General features: G+C 48.4%; 1 protein-coding gene across 4 annotated transcripts; it reads right to left on the bottom strand.

The window, feature by feature from the left end:
• Nucleotides 1-38: 38 nt before the first annotated feature.
• On the bottom strand, nucleotides 39-20,159 carry STX5 (syntaxin 5). Of its 4 annotated transcripts, none has more exons than XM_064576288.1 (11): nucleotides 20,013-20,159; nucleotides 19,086-19,329; nucleotides 17,831-17,901; nucleotides 17,604-17,659; nucleotides 17,417-17,487; nucleotides 13,434-13,550; nucleotides 13,290-13,346; nucleotides 13,025-13,106; nucleotides 12,446-12,552; nucleotides 12,153-12,274; nucleotides 39-855 (listed from the first exon to the last, which is right to left on the bottom strand). In XM_064576288.1, the coding sequence occupies exons 2-11, from the start codon at nucleotides 19,308-19,310 to the stop codon at nucleotides 642-644; spliced, it is 1,122 nt and encodes a 373-aa protein (XP_064432358.1). In that variant the 5' UTR covers nucleotides 19,311-19,329; nucleotides 20,013-20,159; the 3' UTR covers nucleotides 39-641. The 4 variants fall into 4 exon arrangements, with proteins under 4 accessions (XP_064432358.1, XP_045749430.1, XP_064432360.1 ...); XM_045893474.3 differs by having other exon boundaries at nucleotides 39-817; nucleotides 20,013-20,157; XM_064576290.1 differs by having other exon boundaries at nucleotides 19,086-19,177; nucleotides 20,013-20,137.
• Between the last annotated feature and the right edge of the window lie 173 nt (nucleotides 20,160-20,332).

Here is a 20,332-nt window from a genome sequence, read left to right as displayed (position 1 = left end):
GGCCCTTCGACGCTCCCACCCAGAAATGACGACATGGCTAGCGAGGCTGACAGTCTTGCTGTAATTGGGAGAAAACGGGCTGCAGCGCATTTGGCAGATTGAGAGTCACCAGCAGCCAAAGTTGGGGTTGTGCAGGCAGCCGAGGGGCTCAGGGCCCCCCCCCCTGCTTCACGTGGTGGAGAGAGGAAGAAGAAAGAGGTCAAATTCTAACCCAGATGGGAAAGTTGGTCCCGGGGGGGGGGCTGGGGGGAGCAATTTCACTTCCTCTCCTCACTCTCAGGAAGGTGGGAAAGGGCATCATCTCCCCTTGCTGCCAAAGTTTCCTTTGGAAAAGGCTGGGGAGTTTCTAAAAATCTCCTACCTAGTGGAGACAACCTCCCCCACTGCCCCCCAAGTGGCTTCTGCTCCCTTCCAGCCACCTCGCAGCAGAGTACAAATCCAGAACCGTGTGTGTTTCGAGGGCCTGAGGGCGGTGAGGGGAGGACAGGGTGGCCAGAGGCAAAGGGTCAGGGGTCAGGGGCAGTGGCCATTCTCAGCAGTTCCAGGGAAACAGGGCCTTTCTCCCAAGCACCCTGCACAGGCTCAGTGGCAACACTGGCCACCTGCCCTCCCAAAGGGGTTCCGAACCCCCACGGAGTGCCTCAGAGTGGAGAGGGTTCAGGCAAGGAAGACCACAAAGATGATGAAGAAGACAATGAGGATGAGGAAGATTTTGACCATGAGCCACCGGTTCGAGGTGACCGACTGGAAGTACTTGAGGATCTCTGAATGGGCGGCCTCAACATCCAGCTGGGCTCCCAGCACGTTCTCGTCGATCCTGGGTATAGGGCCGAAAGAAGAGGAAACAGAAGAACACTGGATTAAAGAGAATGCTGTTGAAGGAGATTTACCAACATGGAAAGATGGTCACAATATATGGGAATAAAAAGTATTTTACATACAATACGATCCCATTTTTGTGTATATATGCTTGTATATAGGAAAAGCTCTGGAAGGGTAACACAAACAAGTCTTGGCTCTGGTTTGAAGATCAGCTCTGCAACTTATCAGCTTGTGATTCTGAGCCAGTCATTTAACCTCCAGACTCACTTTCTTCAACTGCAAAGGAGGGAAAATGAGGATAACCCCAACCCTACATCTCTGGTTGTTGTCGGCCTCTCAAATGAGTTAACAAACACAAAGTGCGTTGCCAACCCACACTAAGAGCCCCCAGAATGTTAGCTATTATAATTTTTTGCTCATCTTTATTGATTTTTGTCTAATACATAATATTGCATTTGTAATACGGGAGAAAACGCTCACAGACCATTACAGTCAGGAAAATCCCAGTACTGAGTGAGACAGGAAGAAAAACTTAATGATATGGACAGGAAGTCAGGAGATAAGAAAAACCCTACAATTAAGAAAACATGTCTCGGGGGGCGCCTGGGTGGCTCAGATGGTTAAGCGTCTGCCTTCGGCTCAGGTCATGATCTCAGGGTCCTGGGATTGAGTCCCGCATCGGGCTCCCTGCTCCTTGGGAGCCTGCTTCTCCCTCTGCCTCTCTCTGTCTCTAATGAATAAATAAATAAAATCTTAAAAAACAAAAAAAAGAAAACATGTCTCAGGCGCCTGGGTGGCTTGGTTGAGCGACTGCCTTCAGCTCGGGTCATGATCCTGGAGTCCCAGGATCGAGTCCCACGTCGGGCTCCCTGCTCAGCGGGGAGTCTGCTTCTCCCTCTGACCCTCTTCCCTCTCGTGCTATCTTTCATTCTCTCTCTCTCAAATAAATAGATAAAATCTTTAAAAAAAAAAAAAAGTCTCTCCAGGGTACAGAGAAGTCCTCAAAGAAGGGGCCATCTCGGGGCGCCTGGGTGGCTCAGTCGTTAAGCATCTGCCTTCGGCTCAGGTCATGATCTCAGGGTCCTGGGATCGAGCCCCACACTGGGCTCCCTGCTCAGCGGGAGGCCTGCTTCTCCCTCTCCCACTCCCCTGCTGTGTTCCCTTTCTCACGGTCTCTCTCTCTCTGTCAAATAAATAAATAAAATCTTAAAAAAAAAAAAAAAGAAAGAAAAAGAAAGGGCCATCTCTTGAGAGACTCCTGAGGAAAATAAAACATTTCCCGGCCACCCTGCATATGCAATCCTGAAAACCCAATACAAATCCTGGTCTTTGCAAAGGGAGGCCCTGGGAGCAGAGACCACGGTGAGCTGTGAGGACAGAAAAGCTGGGAGCCTGGTAATCCAGCTGGAACAGGAAAGGAAAGCCTGGACCAGTGGCTGCAAGCCCCAGGTCCTCAGAAGTTTGTCATGAGGCCTGTGAACTACTCTCTGTCCAAATACAGGAGCCCAGGGGCACCTGGCTGGTTCAGTCAGAAGAGCATGCCACTCTTGGGGCACCTGGATGACTCAGTCAGCTGAGCTTCCGACTCTTGGTTGTGGATCAGGTCATGATCTCCAGGTCCTGGGGTTGAGCCCTGGGTCAGGCCCCACGCTTGGTGGGGTGTCTGCTGGGACTCTTTCTCTCTCCCTCTGCCCCTCCACCTGCTCGCATCCTCTCTCATGAATAAATCTTTTTTTTTTTTTTTTAAGATTTTATTTATGGGGCGCCTGGGTGGCTCAGTCGTTTAGCGTCTGCCTTCGGCTCGGGTCATGATCCCAGGATCCCCGCATTGGGCTCCCTGCTTGGGGGGAAACCTGCTTGTCCCTCTACCACTCCCCCTGCTTGTGTTCCCTCTCTTGCTGGGTCTCTCTCTCTGTCAAATAAATTAATTAATTAATTTAAAAAAAAGATTTTATTTATTTATTTTAGAGAGACCGGGGAGGGGGTCAGGGAGAGGAAAGAGAGAATCTGAAGCAGACTCCCCACTGAGCATGAAGCCTGATGCCGGGCTTCATCTCACAACAGGAGATCATGACCTGAGCTGAAGAGTCAGATGCTTAACCAACTGAGCCACCTAAGCACCCCAAATAAATAAATCTTTACAAAAAAAAATGGAAGAGCATGCGACTCTTGATCTCAGGGTCATGAGTTCGAGCCCCACATTAGGTATAGAGATTAAATAAGTAAATACACTTAAAAAATTTTTCAACCACAGGAGCCTGGACTGTACATGATTCCCTATTTGTGTCAGAGTGGCTAACTAAAGTATCAGGTTTCCTTCCTTTGGGCTGTAATTTCATTTCTCAGTGTGGGTGCAACTGTCATTTCATACCCAAGAAAGCCCATCTCAGCAATCATGAATGGCTTTGCTTAACAAAAACAGATACACAGTAAATGCAGTCTGGCATAAGAAAGATTTTAAATGAGAGTCCATGAATGAAAACTAAAAGGAGGGAACTCAGGGCGGGGGGGTGGATTAGGGATCCGTGGGACACTCATAATAGTGCGGAGCAGAAGACAGAACGGGGGGGGGGGCAGAAAATGTGGCTTGGAAAGGAGAAGCTGAAGAAAACAGGGAAAAAGCACGGTGAAGAGGATGAAGGAATGTCTTATGGAGAGAAAGTAAAATTATAGAGGGAAGGAAACAAGCATTAAGAAGCTGGAGTCTCCGGGTGCCTGGGGGGCTTAGTCGGTTAAGCATCTGCCTTCGGCTCAGGTCATGATCCCAGAGTCCTGGGATCAAGCCCCCACATCGAGCTCCCTGCTCAGTGGATAGTCTGCTTCTCCCTTTCTTTCTCCCTCTGCCTCTCCCCCCTCCTCATGCTCGTTCTCTCTCTCAAATAAAATCTTTAAAAAAAAAAAAAAAGAAGGGGCGCCTGGGTGGCTCAGTTGGTTAAGCGACTGCCTTCGGCTCAGGTCATGATCCCGGAGTCCCTGGATCAAGTCCCACATCGGGCTCCTGGCTCGTCGGGGAGCCTGCTTCTCCCTCTGACCCTATCCCCTCTCATGCTGTTTCTCTCTCTCTCTCAAATAAATAAATAAATAAAATCTTAAAAAAAAAAAAGAAGAAGCTGGAGTCTCAGGGTGCTTAGACAGCGCAGTCGGTTAAGTGTCCGACTCCTGACTTCTGTTCAGGTCATGATCTCAGGGTTGTGAGACTGAGTCCTGAATCAGGCTCCCCACTCAGCTTAGAGTCTGCCTGTCCCTCTCCCTCCCTCTCAGCCCCTCTCACCACCCCTGCACGTGCATGCATGCGTGAACTCTCTCTCTCAAATAAATAAATAAATCTTAAAAAAAAAAAAAAGGAGCTCCATGTGGCCAGGTTTAGGAAATCTGACTGTAATGAAAAACAATGATGGTAATGGATTATAATACATCGGATATGAAAAAGAAATCCGTTATTCCTAGTAATTTTTTTTTTTTTAACGATTTTATTTATTTATTTGACAGAGAGAGACACAGCAAGAGAGGGAACACAAGCAGGGGGAGTGGAAGAGGGAGAAGGAGGCCTTCTGCTGAGCAGGGAGCCCGATGCAGGGCTCGATCCCAGGGCCCTGGGATCATGACCTGAGCCAAAGGCAGACATTTAACCGACTGAGCCACCCAGGCGCCCCTATTCCTAGTAATGTTTAAAGAGAGAAGGTTCCTGCTTTACAGAAGGATGCCAGCTAATAAATGTAGAAGGGATGAAATAGAAAACTGCCACTTGGCCACACACAAAGTCACGAATGAATCAGGCAAGGACCATCACGGGTCTAAGGAGCTTGACGTTCACATGGACTTGAAGTGTCACTCCATAGATGACTTAGTTGTATGGTCACATTAAACAAGTGACCAAACTTGGCATCACCAATAAAAGGATAACCTCATCAAGTGCCTACTGATAATAATCACCTATGTAGCTGGCCAACAATCTACAACCTAGATCTGATGACAAAGAAACACTGGACAAATACACATGCAGGACTTTCTACAAGAGGCACTGGCCTCTTCGAAGAAAAGTCAATGTCACGAGAAGCAAAACAGAAGGCAGATTTAGAGACATAACAAATGCCACGTGTGACTACTGCCTGGGCCTTAAATTCAAGGAAAAAAGCTAAAAGCACTTTTTTTGGAACAGCTGGGGAAATTTCAGTATGGACTAAGTACCGGGTAATGACAGAGAATTGTTTGTTTTCTTAGGTATGATAATGGCATCGTGGCTGTTCAGGAGAATACCAATTCTGGGCAGGTGCGTGCTGAAGTCTTTAGGGATAAAAATGTCATGATCTTTGCACTTTCAGATGGTTCAGAGGAAAAAAAAAGAGGGAAAGCCAATGTGAGAAAATATTAAGTGGGCAAATCTGGGTGAAAGGAACATAGTTGTTCATTTGTACGATCCTCTCAACTTTTCTAAAAAAATTTTTTTTTTTTTAAGATTTTATTTGACAGCAAGAGAGCACAGGCACAAGGGGAGGGGCAGAGGGAGAGGGAGAAGCAAGCTCCCCGCTGAGCAGGGAGCCTGATGTGGGGCTTGATCCCAGGACCCCAGGATCATGACCCGAGCTGAAGCCAGTCGCTTAACCAACTGAGCCACCCAGGTGTCCCCCTCTCAACTTTTCTAGTTAGAAATTTTGTAATTTACAAATTGGGGTGCAAACGGAAATGAAGGAGTAACAGATCAGCAGTTTTCATACCTTAGAAAAAATAAGAATCACCTGTTGAGCATCCCCAAAATGCAAATTCTCATGTCTCCTATTCAGAAAGTCTAGGATGGGGCCCAGGAATCTACATACTGAAGAACTTTGGACTAAATCAGTGGTTTCTAAAGAGGGTGCTCAAATTTCAATCCACTGGCATGCAGGAAGCAAACAGAAGGTCTATTTAAAAAATTTCATCCTTGGGGGTGGGGGGGGTGCCTACTCAGTGGGGAGTCTATGTCCCTCTCCCTCTGCCCCTCCCTCCCTCATGTGCACACGCTCTCTCAAATAAATAGGATCTTCTAAAAAAATAAATACAATAATAATTTCATCCTTTCAAAATCTCACTTTCTTGTACATATAGTTGCCCACAACTTTTCTCTCTTTTGTTATTTCCCTTTTGTGTTTCCAATCCTCTGTAAAATTGCTTCTGAACCATTCAACTGAAGTTGCTGCACTGATCCAATTAATTCCAGCCCTGCCGCCCCCTGAACACCCTGGAGCCTTGCCTCACACTTCCTTTTTCAGGGGGCACTGAGAAATAACCACTCCTTTCTTCCCAAAACCCCCACCGCCTCAGCTTCTAAGGACACATTTCTCTCCGCTTTCTTTTCTCATCTTCCTTAGCCGTCCTCCTCCGCCTCCTGGACAAATCCTTCCCTTCTCCCCATATTCCTGGACCCATGGGGATCTGTCCTATCCTTTTTCTCACTTTACCCACTGTCTCTGGATGGTCTCGTCTATGTCCACGGTTTCACCAGGAGGCCACTGACTCCCCCAAGTTCTTATCTCCAGCCCAGCCCTCTCTGCTGAGCTTCAGACCACACATCAAATGCCACTTGGAGGTCCCATTGAGTCTGTCAGCATGTCCAGAACAAAGCTCATTCCCCTCACCCCCAGCATCCATCTACTTCTCCCTGTGTTCTCTCCGAGAATGAACTTCTTGCTACAGCACACAGGTCCTTTGTGATCTGGCCCTGCCTCTCCAGCTTCCTCCCTCACCACTCCCCCTGCCATGTGCAGTAATTCTGCATTCCTGGAAGCCACCCAAGCCCTTTCTCATTTCTCAGCTGGTTTTCCACCAACGTAGATTGGCCTTTCCTTTCCCTTTCTTTGGCTGGCATTCCTCCTCAGAACTTGGCTTGGTATCTTTTATTTCTAGGAGAGGTACCTGGTCTGAGTTCCCTTACCTCCTTCTCTTCCTGCCCTTACCATACTGAACTGTAACTCAGTGTATGTCTCTCCTACTAGACATGAGCTTCACAAAGACTGGAATGGTCTTTCACTTTCCTATCCCCAGATCCAGCAGGACTAGCTCACAGCAGCAACAAATGTTTGCTAAACCAATGAACAAATGAAGACTAACACTGAAAGATACTTCAGACGCTCTTTCAAGGAAGGCTAGAATATAAAGTTGCATGCAAATGCATATAATGTTAACTATATTTTTTTAAGATTTTATTTATTTGAGAGTGAGAGAGAGAACAGAGAGAGAGGAAGAGGGAGCAGACTCACCACTGAGCGGGAAGCTTAATGTGGGGCTCGATCCCAGGACCCTGAGATCATGACCTGGACCGAAGGCAGACGCTTAACCGACTGAGCCACCCAGGCGTCCCTAATGTTAACTATTTAAAACACATATGTGGGGCACCTGGGTAGCTCAGTTGTTAAGCGTCTGCCTTCGGCTCAGGTTATGATCCCAGGGTCCTGGGATCGAGCCCCGCATCGGGCTCCCTGCTCCGCGGAGAGCCTGCGTCTCCCTCTCCCACTCCCTCTGCTTGTGTTCCTGCTCTCGCTATCTCTCTCTCTCTGTCAAATAAATAAATAAAATCTTTAAAATAAATAAATAAGTAAATAAAACACATATGCAATGGAGAAAGAACCCAAATATCTTTTTTTTTTTTTTTAAGACTTTACATTTATCCATCAGACAGAGAGAGAGAAAGCGAGCACAAGCAGGGGGAGCTACAGGCAGAGGGAGAAGCACGCTCCCCGCTGAGCAAGGAGCCCCACACGGTACTTGATCCCAGGACCCGAGCCGAAGGCAGATGCCCAACTGACTAAGCCACCCAGGCGTCCCAAACCCAAATATCTTTTATAATTCTGTTTCACTGAATCTATAATGATATTCTAATATTCAAAATACATCACAGCCTGAGGAGCTACAGTGTTTATGGAACAACCCAGTAAGGAGGTCCCTAGGTCTCAGTTGAACCAGGTTAAGAATCAGTCTTTTGAAGTCTCTTGATTCCAGGACCAAGATGGCTAGACTCATAGCACCTTATAAATGGCTGATACCATAGTTAATGAATAAATAAACAAACAAACATCCTGTTAACTAGTGGTTCTCAAACTTGGATGCTCATGAGAACCCCCTATGAGCTTATATAAAATGGAAATTCCTGGAGGTCCAGTCCACTCATTATCTATGGAATCAGGATCTCCAAGTGTGAGGCCAGGGCCTATCTTCTTTACCTTGCCCAATTAAATAGGTGAGGACGCTTAATGGGCTGGTACTGGGAAACGTGCTTTATGCAAATATAGGTGTTCACCCCATCTCACATGATCAATAACCTAGGGTGAAAGCACTCAGAGGTGCTGTGGGAAATAAAGATCAACCAAGATCGGATGTTGCCGATCTAAGGCCTAAGAGCAAGTGGGCAGGAACGCGCAGCCGTGTGGATTCCTCCCCCTCTCACATCTCCTCCCCCTCTCTCCGCTACTGGCCCTCCCTCTTACCAAACTGAGAACACTGAAACAGTCTGAGGAATTGGGCACAGTCTGAGTAAATAATGGCCAAACGTTTCCTAAACTTGTGAAAGACATAAACGTACAGATTCAAGAAGCTCAGAGAATCCCAAAAAAGAGAAGTTCAAAGAAAATGACATTTGGAGACTGCTGAAATAGTCAAAGGCTGAAAACCGAAGACAAACAAAACAAAATAAAACAAAAACCTGAAAAGCAGCCAGAGAAAAACACATTACATACACAATTAAAGTTACCACCGCCTTCTCATTAAGAATGAGAAAGACCAAGACAGTAGAGTGATACATCTAAAGTGCCTAAAGAGTGAAACTATAAACCCAGAATTCTATATCCAGGGAAAACATCCTTCAAGAATGAAGGGGGCACCTGGCTCAGTAGGTAAAGTGTGCAGCTCTTGATCTAAGGGTTGCGAGTTCAGGCCCCATGTTGGGCATAGGGTCTACTTAAAAACATAAGGGGGGGCACGCACCTGGGTGGCTCAGTTGGTTAAGCGTCTGCCTTTGGCTCAGGTCATGATCTCAGGCTTCTGGGATCGAGCCCCACTTGGGTCTCCCTGCTCAACTGGGAGTCTGCTTCTCCCTCTCCCTCTGCCCCTCCCCACCACTCATGCTCTCTCTCTCTCTCTCTCAAATAAATTAAATCTTACACACACACAAAACAAAAAAGAGAAAGAGAGAATGAAAGTGAAATAAAGAAATGTTCAGATAAAAGGAAAGTAAAACAACAGAACTGGGGTGCCTGGCTGGCTCAGTCAGATAAGCTGCTGACTCTTGATTTCAGCTCAGGTTATAATCTTCTGGGTCCTGGGATAGAGTCCCATGTTGGGCTCCTTCAGCTCCATGCTCAGCAGGGAGTCTGCTGCTCTCCCTTCCTTCTGTCCCACCCCCTCCCCGAAATAAATAAATCTTTATTTATTCATTAGAGAGAGAGCACAAGCAGGGGTAGCGGCTGAGGGAAAAGGTGAAAATGACTCCGCTGAGCAGGGAACCCAATGCGGGGTTCAATCCCAGGACCCGGGATCATGACCCGAGCTGAAGGCAGACGCTTAACTGACTGAGCTACCCAGGGGCTCCACTAACTAGAATTTAGATAATAATTTGGAAGAAAAAAAAAAAAGGAAATCGTAAACATAGAAGTAAATATGAAAGACAATTTTTTCTCCTTAATTTCTGTAAAATAAAAATTATGTAATACTGGATTATGGGATTTCAAAGGTATGTAAGGTGCAACAGATAGGACAATTAGAGCATAAAGGCTACATGACAGAGTTGCACAGTTCTTACATTTTATTTTTTGGTTTTTTATTTTTTTGAGAGAGAGAGTGCACGCATGTAAGCACGCACATGCGCACAAGCAGGGGGGAGGGGCAGAGAGAGGGGGAGAGAGAGAATCTCAAGCAGGCTCCAAACTCAGCATGGAGCCCAACACAGGACTGGATCTCATGATCCTGAGGATCATGACTTGGTCTGAAATCAAGAGTCAGACTCCAACTGACTGAGCCACTCAGGCACCCCCTAAAGTTCCTGCACTTTATATAAAGTAGGCTGTGAGAGCCAATGATGCCCGCTGTAATCCCTAGATCAGCCACTTAAAAAAAAAAAAAGGCAATGACATATAACTAAAATACCAATAAAAATTTTTTTGGTGGAATTTTGAAAAAAATTTCAGTTGTTCAAAAGAAGATAGGGAAAGAGGAAAAAAGGGACAAAAAACACGAAAAAGAAAGAGAAAGCAAACAGTAAAATGGTAAGCCTAAATCCAACCTTATTAAAAAGTACACTATTGGGGCGCCTGGGTGGTTCAGTTGGTTAAGTGACTGCCTTCAGCTCAGGTCATGATCCTGGAGTCCCGGGATCAAGTCCCACATCAGGCTCCCTGCTCAGTGGGGGGTCTGCTTCTCCCTCTGACCCTCTTCCCTCTCATGCTCTCTGTCTCTCATTCTTTCTCTCAAATAAATAAATAAAATCTTAAAAAAAAAAAAGTACACTATTTTTATGGACTCAAAGCCCTTAGTAGCCACAGCAATCTCGAGAAAGAACAAAGCTGGAGGTACCACACTCCCTGATTTCAAACTATACTATGTAACTACAGTCATCAAAACAGCATGCTTTGATGTTGTGGCTCAGTCAGTTAAGCGTCTGCCTTCAGCTCAGGTCATGATCCCAGGGTCCTGGGATCGAGTCCCGCATCGGGCTCCCCGCTCCGCAGGGAGCCTGCTTCTCCCTCTACCTCTCTCTCTCTCTCTCTCATGAATAAATAAATAAAATCTTTAGGGCGCCTGGGTGGCTCAGTTGGTTAAGCGACTGCCTTCGGCTCAGGTCATGATCCTGGAGTCCCGGGATCGAGTCCCACATCGGGCTCCCTGCTCAGCAGGGAGTCTGCTTCTCCCTCTGACCCTCCTCCCTCTCCTGCTCTCTGTCTCTCATTCTCTCTCTCTCAAATAAATAAATAAAATCTTAAAAAAAAAAAAAAATTAAATAAAATCTTAAAAAAAAACCCAAAAAATAGCATGCTACTGGCACACCAATCAGACACACAGATCACAGACACACGGATCAATGGAACAGAAGAGCGAGCCCAGCCATAAACTCTCGCATGTATGATCAATTAATCTACAACAAAGGAGGCAAGGATATAAATGGGCAAGACAGCTCGCCAACAAACGGTGTTGGGGAAACGGGACGGCTACAAGTAGAGAACGAAACTGGACTGATTGCTTTCACCACACATGAAAATGAACTCACAATGGATGAAAGACTTGAATGTAAGACCTGAAACCATAAAAACTCTATAAGAGAACACAGGTGGCAGGCTCCTTGACATCACTTAGCAATATTTTTTGGACCTGATTCCATAGGCAAGAGCAACAAAAGCAAAAATAACAAATGGGAGTACATCAAACTAAAAAGCTTTTGCACAGAGAAGAAAACTATCAAAGTTCTCGCCTACTGAAAAGGAGAGAAGTTTGCAAATCATTTATCCGATACGGGGTGAATATCCAAACCTCATATAACCCAACAGCAAATAAATAAATAAATAAAATAAACTAATTAAAAAATGGGCAGAAGGTCTGAATAGACGCTTTTCCAAAGAAGAAATCCACATGGCCAAGAAGCACATGAAAAGATGCTCAACACCACTCATCATAAGGGAAATACAAATCGAAACTACAATGAAATATCACCTCATACCTGTCAGAATAGCTAGCATTTAAAAAAAGAAACAACAGGTGCTGGTGAGGATGTGGAGAAAAGGAACCTTCGCGCACCGTTGGTGGGAATGCAAACTAATACAGCGACTCTGGGAAACAGTATGGAGGTTCCTCAAAAAATTAAAAATAGAACTACCACATGATCCAGTAATTCCACTTCTGGGCATTTAACCAAAGGAAAAGAAAACACAAACTCAGAAAGATATATGCACCCCTATGTTCACTGCAGCATTATCTACAATAGCCGAAACTACGGAAGAAGCGTCGGGAGTCCACTGATAGAACTACTCAGTCCCTTTCTTAACACATCGTGCCACTGTAATTCTCCACATAGACCTTATCATTACTAGGAAATTTCTTGTCAACTCTTTTGAACAGCTATCCTCACCCATGCTCCTGAATTCCACACCTACACTAGAGAGACTTCACTGTTATACTCACTGCTGTATCACCAGCACCTAGAACAGCGCCTGACAAGAAACAGGCGCTCCATAAACACTTGTTGAATGAATCCTGTGGGTAGGCCAGATTCACTCTACTCTTCCAAAGGGCATCAAGCTGTCCCTGGGGACCTTTAGGATGCCACCCCACAGGGAAGAGAAGGCTCTTCTATCTGGGGTGAAAGAGAGTCTCACCTCTGAATGGTTTCTTCCTGCTCCTTAACCATGTGTGCCAGTTGCTGAAAGATGGAGCCCAGCTCGACAATTGTGGACTCGATGTTCTGCATAGTGTCTGCCCGGCTCTGGATGTAGGAATCCTTCAGAGGAGAGAGAGTGCACGTGAGCACAAGGAGCTTCCTCAGGCGAGGGCCTGCCTCTTTAGGACCCTCCTAGCTTGCCACTCTACTCAAGGCACATTTCAAACACTTGCTAGCCGCCCACTGGGGGTAACAGAGGAGCATCTCCTCCCCGGTTCAGAGCCCAGGTACCTGCTCATCAATGAGCTGCAGCTGCTGGCTGGTCCGAGAGTCCATCATGTCAATGGCCACATCCCCAGAGGCACGGGACTCCGCCCCCAAAACCACAGCACTGCCCCCTGGGGAAAGAAAGAAAAGGCATTCTTCCTACTTGAAAGCAGGTTCAAAGCCCACGTGCTCTGAGTTTGAGTTCCAGCTCTGGCACTTACTAGCCTTGTGACCCTGGACAAGTCATTTAACCTCTCTGGGCCTCAGTTTCCTCCCCTTTAAATAAGGCATAATAATAATGGCTTTCTCAGAGGGCGGTGGTGAAAATTAAATGAGAGAATGTGAACGAATAATAAAAATATTAGAAACAGTCATTCTACTGCACATGACTGAATTCAGCCCCGACAGTTGAGAATGTGGAAGACTAAGTGCGGATCATGAATGCCAGCGATCGGGCTTGACCTCTGAGAGAGAAATCCTGGCGTCTCCCTGGCCTGTCCATTCTCCTAAGTGAGCCCTGCCCTCACAGGGTTAGAGAATGCCATCACAGCCCAAGTAACCGAGTCTTAGCCCTCAGGACTCCCCACATTGCCGTTGACTTACCCAGGTGGTTGGGGGCCAGAGGCAGGGCTGACACGGGTGCTCGGGAGAACTGGTCCCGCCGGTTCCTCTGCTGCTTCAGGTTCTGGGATTGGGGAAGAAATGCAAAGCTCCTGAGGCCTCTGGGAAGCAGGCATGTTAGAGAGAGAGAGAGACCCTCCTGTTGGCCTAGGATGCTGTTATCCTCACCCCTCCACTTGTTCCTTCCCCATTTCCCCCTTGGACCCTTACCCCGGTTCCTACTCCTCCTCACACAGATTCTTCTTACCTCTGTCCTCACTTCTAAAACTGATTTGAAGTCATTGGACATCGAGGCCAGTTTTGACTAGAAAAAAAGGAGAAAGGGTCAGCCAGAGAAGACAACACCTTTCTCCCTTCTGCGTCCCCCTCCACTGATCCCAGGTTCCCCCACCTGCAGGGAGACCACGATGGTGTTGGAATGAGTTTGCAGGTGCCGGCCGCTCTGGCTGCCCTTGGCCCTCACGAAATCCTGAAGCTGGGCAATTTGTTTGTTGAGGCTATTGATGTCCTAGGGAGAGCCAACAGAAAAACTGTTAACCAAGGTGTCCTCAGCCAATGTCTCTCCCACATGGACAGTTCTGGCAGGGAGGACAGAGTGGAAGCTATGAGCAGGAGTGAGGGTATTTCGAAGTCAGACCAGAAGGGCCTGCTGGGACGTTCCAAGCTCCAGACTTTGTTCTGGCTCAGTCCCTGCTGAGTAGAGACAGAAGAGGTGAAATCTGGTCTCATCCATTTCTAAATAAATGACTTGTTTACCCCCTTCACCCTATAGCTCAACTCCATCCTGTGAGGCCAGGCACGTGGCCACAGAACTACTTTGAAGGCCAAAATCTCACACCCAGAGCATGCTGACCAGCAAAACACATATGCAGCTGTCAGGAGAAGGGAAGGTAAAGTAGCATAGCCAGGCTTTCTACACCAGACCAAGGCATCCTCCACTCCCTGATCTGGCTTGCCAAGGGCCAGGGAAGACAAGAGAGACGAAGGAAGTAGCCGGGGAGTGGCAGAGAAAGTTTGCCCAGGGGATTGGGGGGGAGGGGGGAAAAGAGGTCAGGAATAGTGAGTTCAAGGAACAGGCTGAAGACAAACTAGATTAGTCAACTTCTAGAATTCCTCCAATAGTCCCCCCAGTTAGCATTCCAGCCACAACCATTCAAGACCCATGGACGATATCCACTGCTGATTGGTCTGGCCCTTTGGAGCTGATGCAGCCTCTTTAGAGGACCACGTCCAAACTGCATTCCACGGTTTCTCCCCATAAAATCTCCTCTCCCACAGTTCTAGCTTAGAAAATGGTACTACTTCCCACCAAGGCGCCCAAGCTAGAAGCTTGTTTTGTTTTTTTTTTTAAGATTTTATTTATTTATTTGACAGAGAGAGACAGCGAGACAGAGAACACAAGCAGGGGGAGTGGGCGAGGGAGAAGCAGGCTTCCCGCTGAGCAGGGAGCAAGATGCAGGGCTTGATCCCAGGACCCTGGGATCATGACCCAAGTCGAAGGCAGACGCTTAACGACTGAGCCACCCAGGCGCCCCTAGAAGCTTCTAAGTCACATACTCATACCGCCTAAACCCATCTCTATGCCACAACACAATCACTTAGGAGTCGCTTACCAGGCCCTGAGCGCCTTGTATCTGTGTACCATGTGCCACACAGCACGCCAATCAGCTCACAACTTTCTTTGTCCTTACGCTTAACACAGAAGACAAGTCCTAATTCCCCGCCAAAAGCTGTTCCCCCTTCTCTCTCCTTTTCCATTTTGGTGAATGGCACCACCAGTCACCAGCTGCTCAGACCAGACACTGGAGAGCCATCCTCAATTCCTCTCTTTCCCCCTTAATCCATAGAGAGCCTAGTGGGAGCCCACAGAGAACCCAGCTCACCTTTTCTACTAAACCTACCCTAGACCATATCGTCACCTTCTCTCAACATTCGCCAAGAGCCTCCTAAATGGCCTTCCTCTTATAGCCTGCCCTCAACAATCCACCCTCAACACAGCAAAGAGTGAGCTTTTGAACCAGAAACGGAGCATGTCATCCCTCTGCTTAAAATCTCCCAAGAGCTTTCCACTAAATTTGGAACACAAGCCAAACTCCTTACCTGGCTGACGCAGACTCTCTAGGCTCTGGCGCTGCCCATTTCCCTGACCTCATCCCCTCCCAGTCTCCTTCTCACTTGCTGCAACCACACTGGCCTCCTTCGTGTTCATCAAATGCACTAAGGTGGCCCCCCTTCAGGGCCTTTCCCTTTGCTATTCCCACTTTCTGGAAAGTGCTCCCACCAGATCTTTGGATGACTGGCTTTTTCTTCACCATTCAGGTCTCAATGCCACTTCTCACAGGCTGTCCTAGATCACCTCCATCTACAGTAAGCCCTTACCCTGAAGAACTCACGTCCCTTGTTTCTTTAATAGGATTCACCATCCTAAAATTGTTTTTTCTATCTACTTGTCTAGTGTCTGTTCACCCATTCAGAAAGGAAATTCCTGGGGCGCCTGGGTGGCTCAGTCGGTTGAGCATCCGACTCTTGATTTTGGCTCAGGTCATGATCTCGGGGTTGGGACTGAGCCCTGCACTGGGCTCTGTGCTGAGCATGGAGCCTGCTTGAGATTCTCGCTCTCCCTCTCTCTGCCCCTCCCCACAATCTCAAAAAAAAAAAAAAAAAAAAGTAAATAAATAACGAAGGAAGGAAGGAAGGAAGGAAGGAAATTCCCCAGGGCAGGTACCACATCTGTCTTGCTCACTGCTGAATCCCCCAGAACCAGGTAGCTGTAAGTCACTCAATAATGTGACTTCAAAAACAAACACCTGAATCCCCGCAACCACCCTCTGAGGCAGGTGCTGTTATTAGCCCCCTTTTATTCATTAGGGAACTGAAGCTCAGAGTAGTTAGGTGGCTTACCCAACATTACACCATAGGCGGTGGACTTGGGATTTGAACTTGTCTGTCTGAATCCAGGCAGTGGATCTTCAAAGCCTATGCAACAGCGCCCCAATAGTTCATGGTGTCCTCTCTCCCCCACCCCGCATGGCGCCTCATGTCACGGCTGGCCCAGCCTCTGCCAGGGTCACCGCCCCTTCACAACCAACAGCAGCAGAGCTTCCTCCCATGGCCTCTCAGCCATGCTCTGGGCTGGTTTTTCCCCCCTGCGGTCATTCAACTTCACGTTTTATTCTCATGCCACTGGGCTGGGAGAAGAAGGAATCACAACTGTACAGATTCTGCTACAACTATACAGGGGTCTTTCAGACAGACTTAGAAGCCAGATTCTCATTGTCCTTGCAGCCTATGGCATTCAGTGATTCCATGCTCCTTACCCAGGCCCACAATGATCTTGACAACCAGCACCAACCTACCTTCCCAGCCTCATCTCTTTTTTTTTTTTTTTTAAAGAGTTTATTTATTTATTTGACAGAGAGAGGCACAGCGAGAGAGGGAACACAAGCAGGGGGAGTGGGAAAGGGAGAAGCAGTCTTCCCACTTAGCAGGGAGCCCGATGCGGGGCTCGATCCCAGGACCACAACCCGAGCCGAAGGCAGACACTTAACCACTGAGCCCCCCAGGCGCCCCCCAGCCTCATCTCCTGCCGACCAGTCATCCGATCAACAAACAGCGAGCACCTCCTCTATACCAGACACTATTACAGACATTGGGGATACATCAGGGAACAAGCAGAAAGAAAAAAAAATAATCTCTGCTCTTACAGCACTTACACTTTTTTTTCTTTGCTTGGGGGTTTGGGGGATGAGGTAGAGGGGAGGAAACAAAACCAATAAATGTAAGTAAGTCAATGACAGAGAATGTTAGAAAGTATCAAGTGCTGTAACAAGAAAATAGAGCAAGGAAGGAAGATCACAGGTCTGAGCACTGAAGTACTAAACAGCATGCTCAGGACAGGCCTCCCTGAGCAAATAACATCTGAACAGACTTCAACTTTCTCTTTTAAAAGCCGGGCCACTGTGCACACTGTTTCCTCTGTCTGGAATGTTCTTCCACTGCCTCTCTGCAAGCCTTGAAACCAGTTCAGATTTCACTCCCTCTATAAAATCTATAAAATCAGTGTCCCCAAACTGTCTCATTCATCTTTTCGTAAGGTCTAGACCACTTGCCTTCTCCTAACCGTAAGTATGAGTTTGTGGGACTGGACACCTCCTGTAGACAATAAGCCCCAAAGGCGGAAATCTTGCCTCAAGTTTGCGAGGCAAGTGCCCAGCAGTGCTCTGTACACAGTTGATAACCAATCAGTGTCCACTGACTCAATGGATGAGCAGATGTCTGGGGCTGGCTCTAGAAACTTACTCTGGGCCCCAAGATAACGGGAACTCATCAAAGTGATCTGACTAGAATGCTAGTTCCTGATAGCTAGCAGCTCACCTGTTTGATGATGTAAGTTAGCTCTTCGATTTCCACTGCTTTATCATCGAAGAGGGACTTGCGCTTTGCCACTGCAGAGACAAATGAGGCCACGATGGGGGAGGTCAAAGACAAGGCTCAGGGAGTACGGTTCCTCAGCCCTCTCTGGTTCACTGCCCCATCTCTGAAAGACCCCAAGAACACTCACAGATTGTCAGCTTCTCCAGCTTGGCAAATGTGTTGCTGAGGTCTTTCCCAATGCGCCTGGAAACGAGCATTAGTGAGAGCACCACGGGAAAGGGCAGGACAGGGCCTATTCCCACATTAGCTCCAGCAAAACCGACGCGGCCCTCCCTCACAGCCAAGGCCACCCAAGGCAAGCCTACTGATCCCCAGACACTGCAGCACCCCACCACGTAACTTCTCTCAACTTACTTGGCCATAAGGGTAAATTCACTACGCTGCCGGACAGCACGCAGAGCCGGCTTGTTTGTCTGGATTCCATTCTGAAATGCAACATCAAGAGGTGACACTTTAGTCCCCCTCCCCATTTCCAGCTTTCACTGTTCCTCGGGTGTCCACTAAATTCTCCCTAGTACTTCCACCAGACGATCTTTTTTTATCAGTAGTAGTCACTTAGAGCTCACATTTGAACACGGGTAGACCCAGGTTTAAATCTTGACTCCACCACTTATTAGCTGGGAGGTTTGGGGCAAGTGACTTAAACCATCCTGCATCTGTTTCCTCTTGCATAAAATGGAGACAATCTACACACCTCCTATAGTTGTTGCCAAAATTAAACAACACAAGGGCTATAAAGTATTCTAGTTAGATACCTCCTACATTGTAAGCACTAAATAAATGATAGGCACTATTACCATTCTATTTCTCCAATCAGGAAATCAAAGAGGATAACCGGAAAGCTCTTGGAGATCATACAGAAAAGCACTTGTTAAGAGCTGAGCAGTAAAAATATTTAAAATTACAGTCACTCAGGTCCCACTTCTATTCAGGATGTCTGGATTAAAACAAGGGAATCTAATTTGTAAAAAAGCACTCCAAAGTAATTTTGAAAAAAACTACTTATCAAAAAAACTGCTTTCATTTTATAGATGTAAAAACTGAGGCCCAGGGGCACCTAGGTGGCTCAGTTGGTTAAGCCTCTGACTCTTGATCGCAGTTCAGGTCTTGATCTCAGGGTCATGAGTTCAAGCCCTGCACTGGGCTCCACCCTGGACATGAAGCCTACTTTAAAACAAAAAACCCCTACACCTCCCAAAAAACCCGAGGCCCAACTAGACTAACTTTCCTGTGGCCACAGAGCAAACTTATGGTAGGACTATTCCGGAACTAGAATTCAAAGTGCCTGTCTCTGAGCTAAAGGCTCTTTCTAGAACCTGTTCCTTATTCAAACCAAATATACTGCAGCCACCTCTCATCCTGAGATATTCCTTCAAAGAGTAGCAACCCTACCCTCTGGTGGAATTTCTCAAAAAACAGTCTAGGTCCTTGCCTCTAGATAACTGACCCACTCCTTTCCTGTTGCTCAGTAGATCCTACAGCCCCCTCCAAGCTGCATCAGTTCTCCATCAGGTCACCCCCCAAATTATGTCAATTAACGGTGCTGGAGCACAGCCTCTCCCAGATTTCAGTAAGGCTCACTCCTGCCTTTCCCACTCCTGGTCCTTACCTGACGGCTCTGCAGGGACTTGCAGGCAGACAGGAACTCCTGGGTCCGATCCCGGCAGGACATGGTGTTGGGAGGGGGAGGGACCAGGGTCACTGGGGGGGGCAGAGGGGCGATGTCGCTGCTGCTACTGCCAGCAGTTGCAGGGGACAGGACCTGTGTCTTTGAGAGACCCAGGTAGACACCCTGATCCGTGTTCTTAGACCCGTAGCGTTTCCGCGGGATCATTGAGACGCATAACCTCGGACTGTTGTGGAGGGGAGAGTGTCATTCCCCAGGCAGCCTCCTTCCCCGCAAATCCCCCCCCCCCCCCGGTAAATTCTCGGGCCCCTTCTGCACTTGGCACGGGCTTTCGCGCCCAAAGCCACCCGCAGATCCTGGGGCCGGCTCACGGCGGGCAGGGCTCCGCTCTCCCGCCCGATCCGTCCCGCTCCTCAGACTCTACCAACTTGGCTCCGGCGGCCAGAGCGCGGGCCGGGGGCCGTGAAGCGGGGGCAGGGCCAGAGGCAGGTCCCGTGGCCCCGAGGCCCCAGCCCGGCCTGTGCAACTGCCCCAGGCCTTAACCAGGCCCTCTCGTATCCGCGGATCCCTTCGACTCCTAAGGGAGAAACGGTGACGGACCCCCTGAGGGGTACACACTTCGGTGGGCGGAGGGGGGGGAAAAAAATCTCTGGGTGTTTATTTGAAACAGGAAGTCCCACCCCCGCCCAAGTACCGCCTTCTGGAGGACTGGAATCACTGACTAGCTAATGCCGACGTCTTTCTCAACAGGGGCTTTCCTGATTGGACGGCGAAGTATTCCCTCACCCGAGCCGGGCCGGCAGGACTTGCCCGCTCGCCCCAGGTTCCCTTCCCCCCCCGTCGCCGCCCCCGGAACGCTGCTGCCCGGAGCGGACACGGCGGCCAGACCCCTCCTAGAGCGAGTCCTACCTCCTCTCTGCCGCCTGCCGCCGCCACCACTGCCACAGTCTCCCGGATGGTCACCGCCTCCTCCCCAAGCGCTGTAGCCGCCGAAATCCGACCAAAGTAGAAGCCGCCACGTCACCCCCAAATAACCCCACCCCCGGGTGACGAGAGGGCGGTGCCACGCCTTTTGGAGCACAGCGGCCCGAGAGACACGCCCTCCCACCTAAACGCCAGAGCGACTCCGTCCTCCCATTGGCTCGGCCGCCCGTAACCCCGCCCCCGAGGAGCTAGAGCCGGGGCCCAGGGGGCTGGGTCAGCCCCAGGGGAGGAGCCTTAAAGAGCCC

This window comes from Mirounga angustirostris, unplaced genomic scaffold (assembly GCF_029215605.1).
Source record: "Mirounga angustirostris isolate CCGP_5_RB_7025 unplaced genomic scaffold, mMirAng1.0.hap1 SCAF_13, whole genome shotgun sequence".
NCBI lineage: Eukaryota > Metazoa > Chordata > Mammalia > Carnivora > Phocidae > Mirounga > Mirounga angustirostris.
The sequence above is the reverse complement of the archived record's forward strand: the minus strand, read 5'-3'. Positions and strand labels throughout refer to the sequence as shown.

Excerpts from the sequence above, each read along its gene's own strand:
- STX5 (XM_064576288.1), bottom strand. The coding sequence starts at position 19,310 with ATGATCCCGCGGAAACGCTACGGGTCTAAGAACACGGATCAGGGTGTC. Across the intron at positions 17,488-17,603 it reads GCTGGAGAAGCTGACAATCT|TGGCAAAGCGCAAGTCCCTC; the intron begins GTGAGTGTTCTT and ends TTGTCTCTGCAG. Across the intron at positions 13,551-17,416 it reads TAACTTACATCATCAAACAG|GACATCAATAGCCTCAACAA; the intron begins GTGAGCTGCTAG and ends GGCTCTCCCTAG.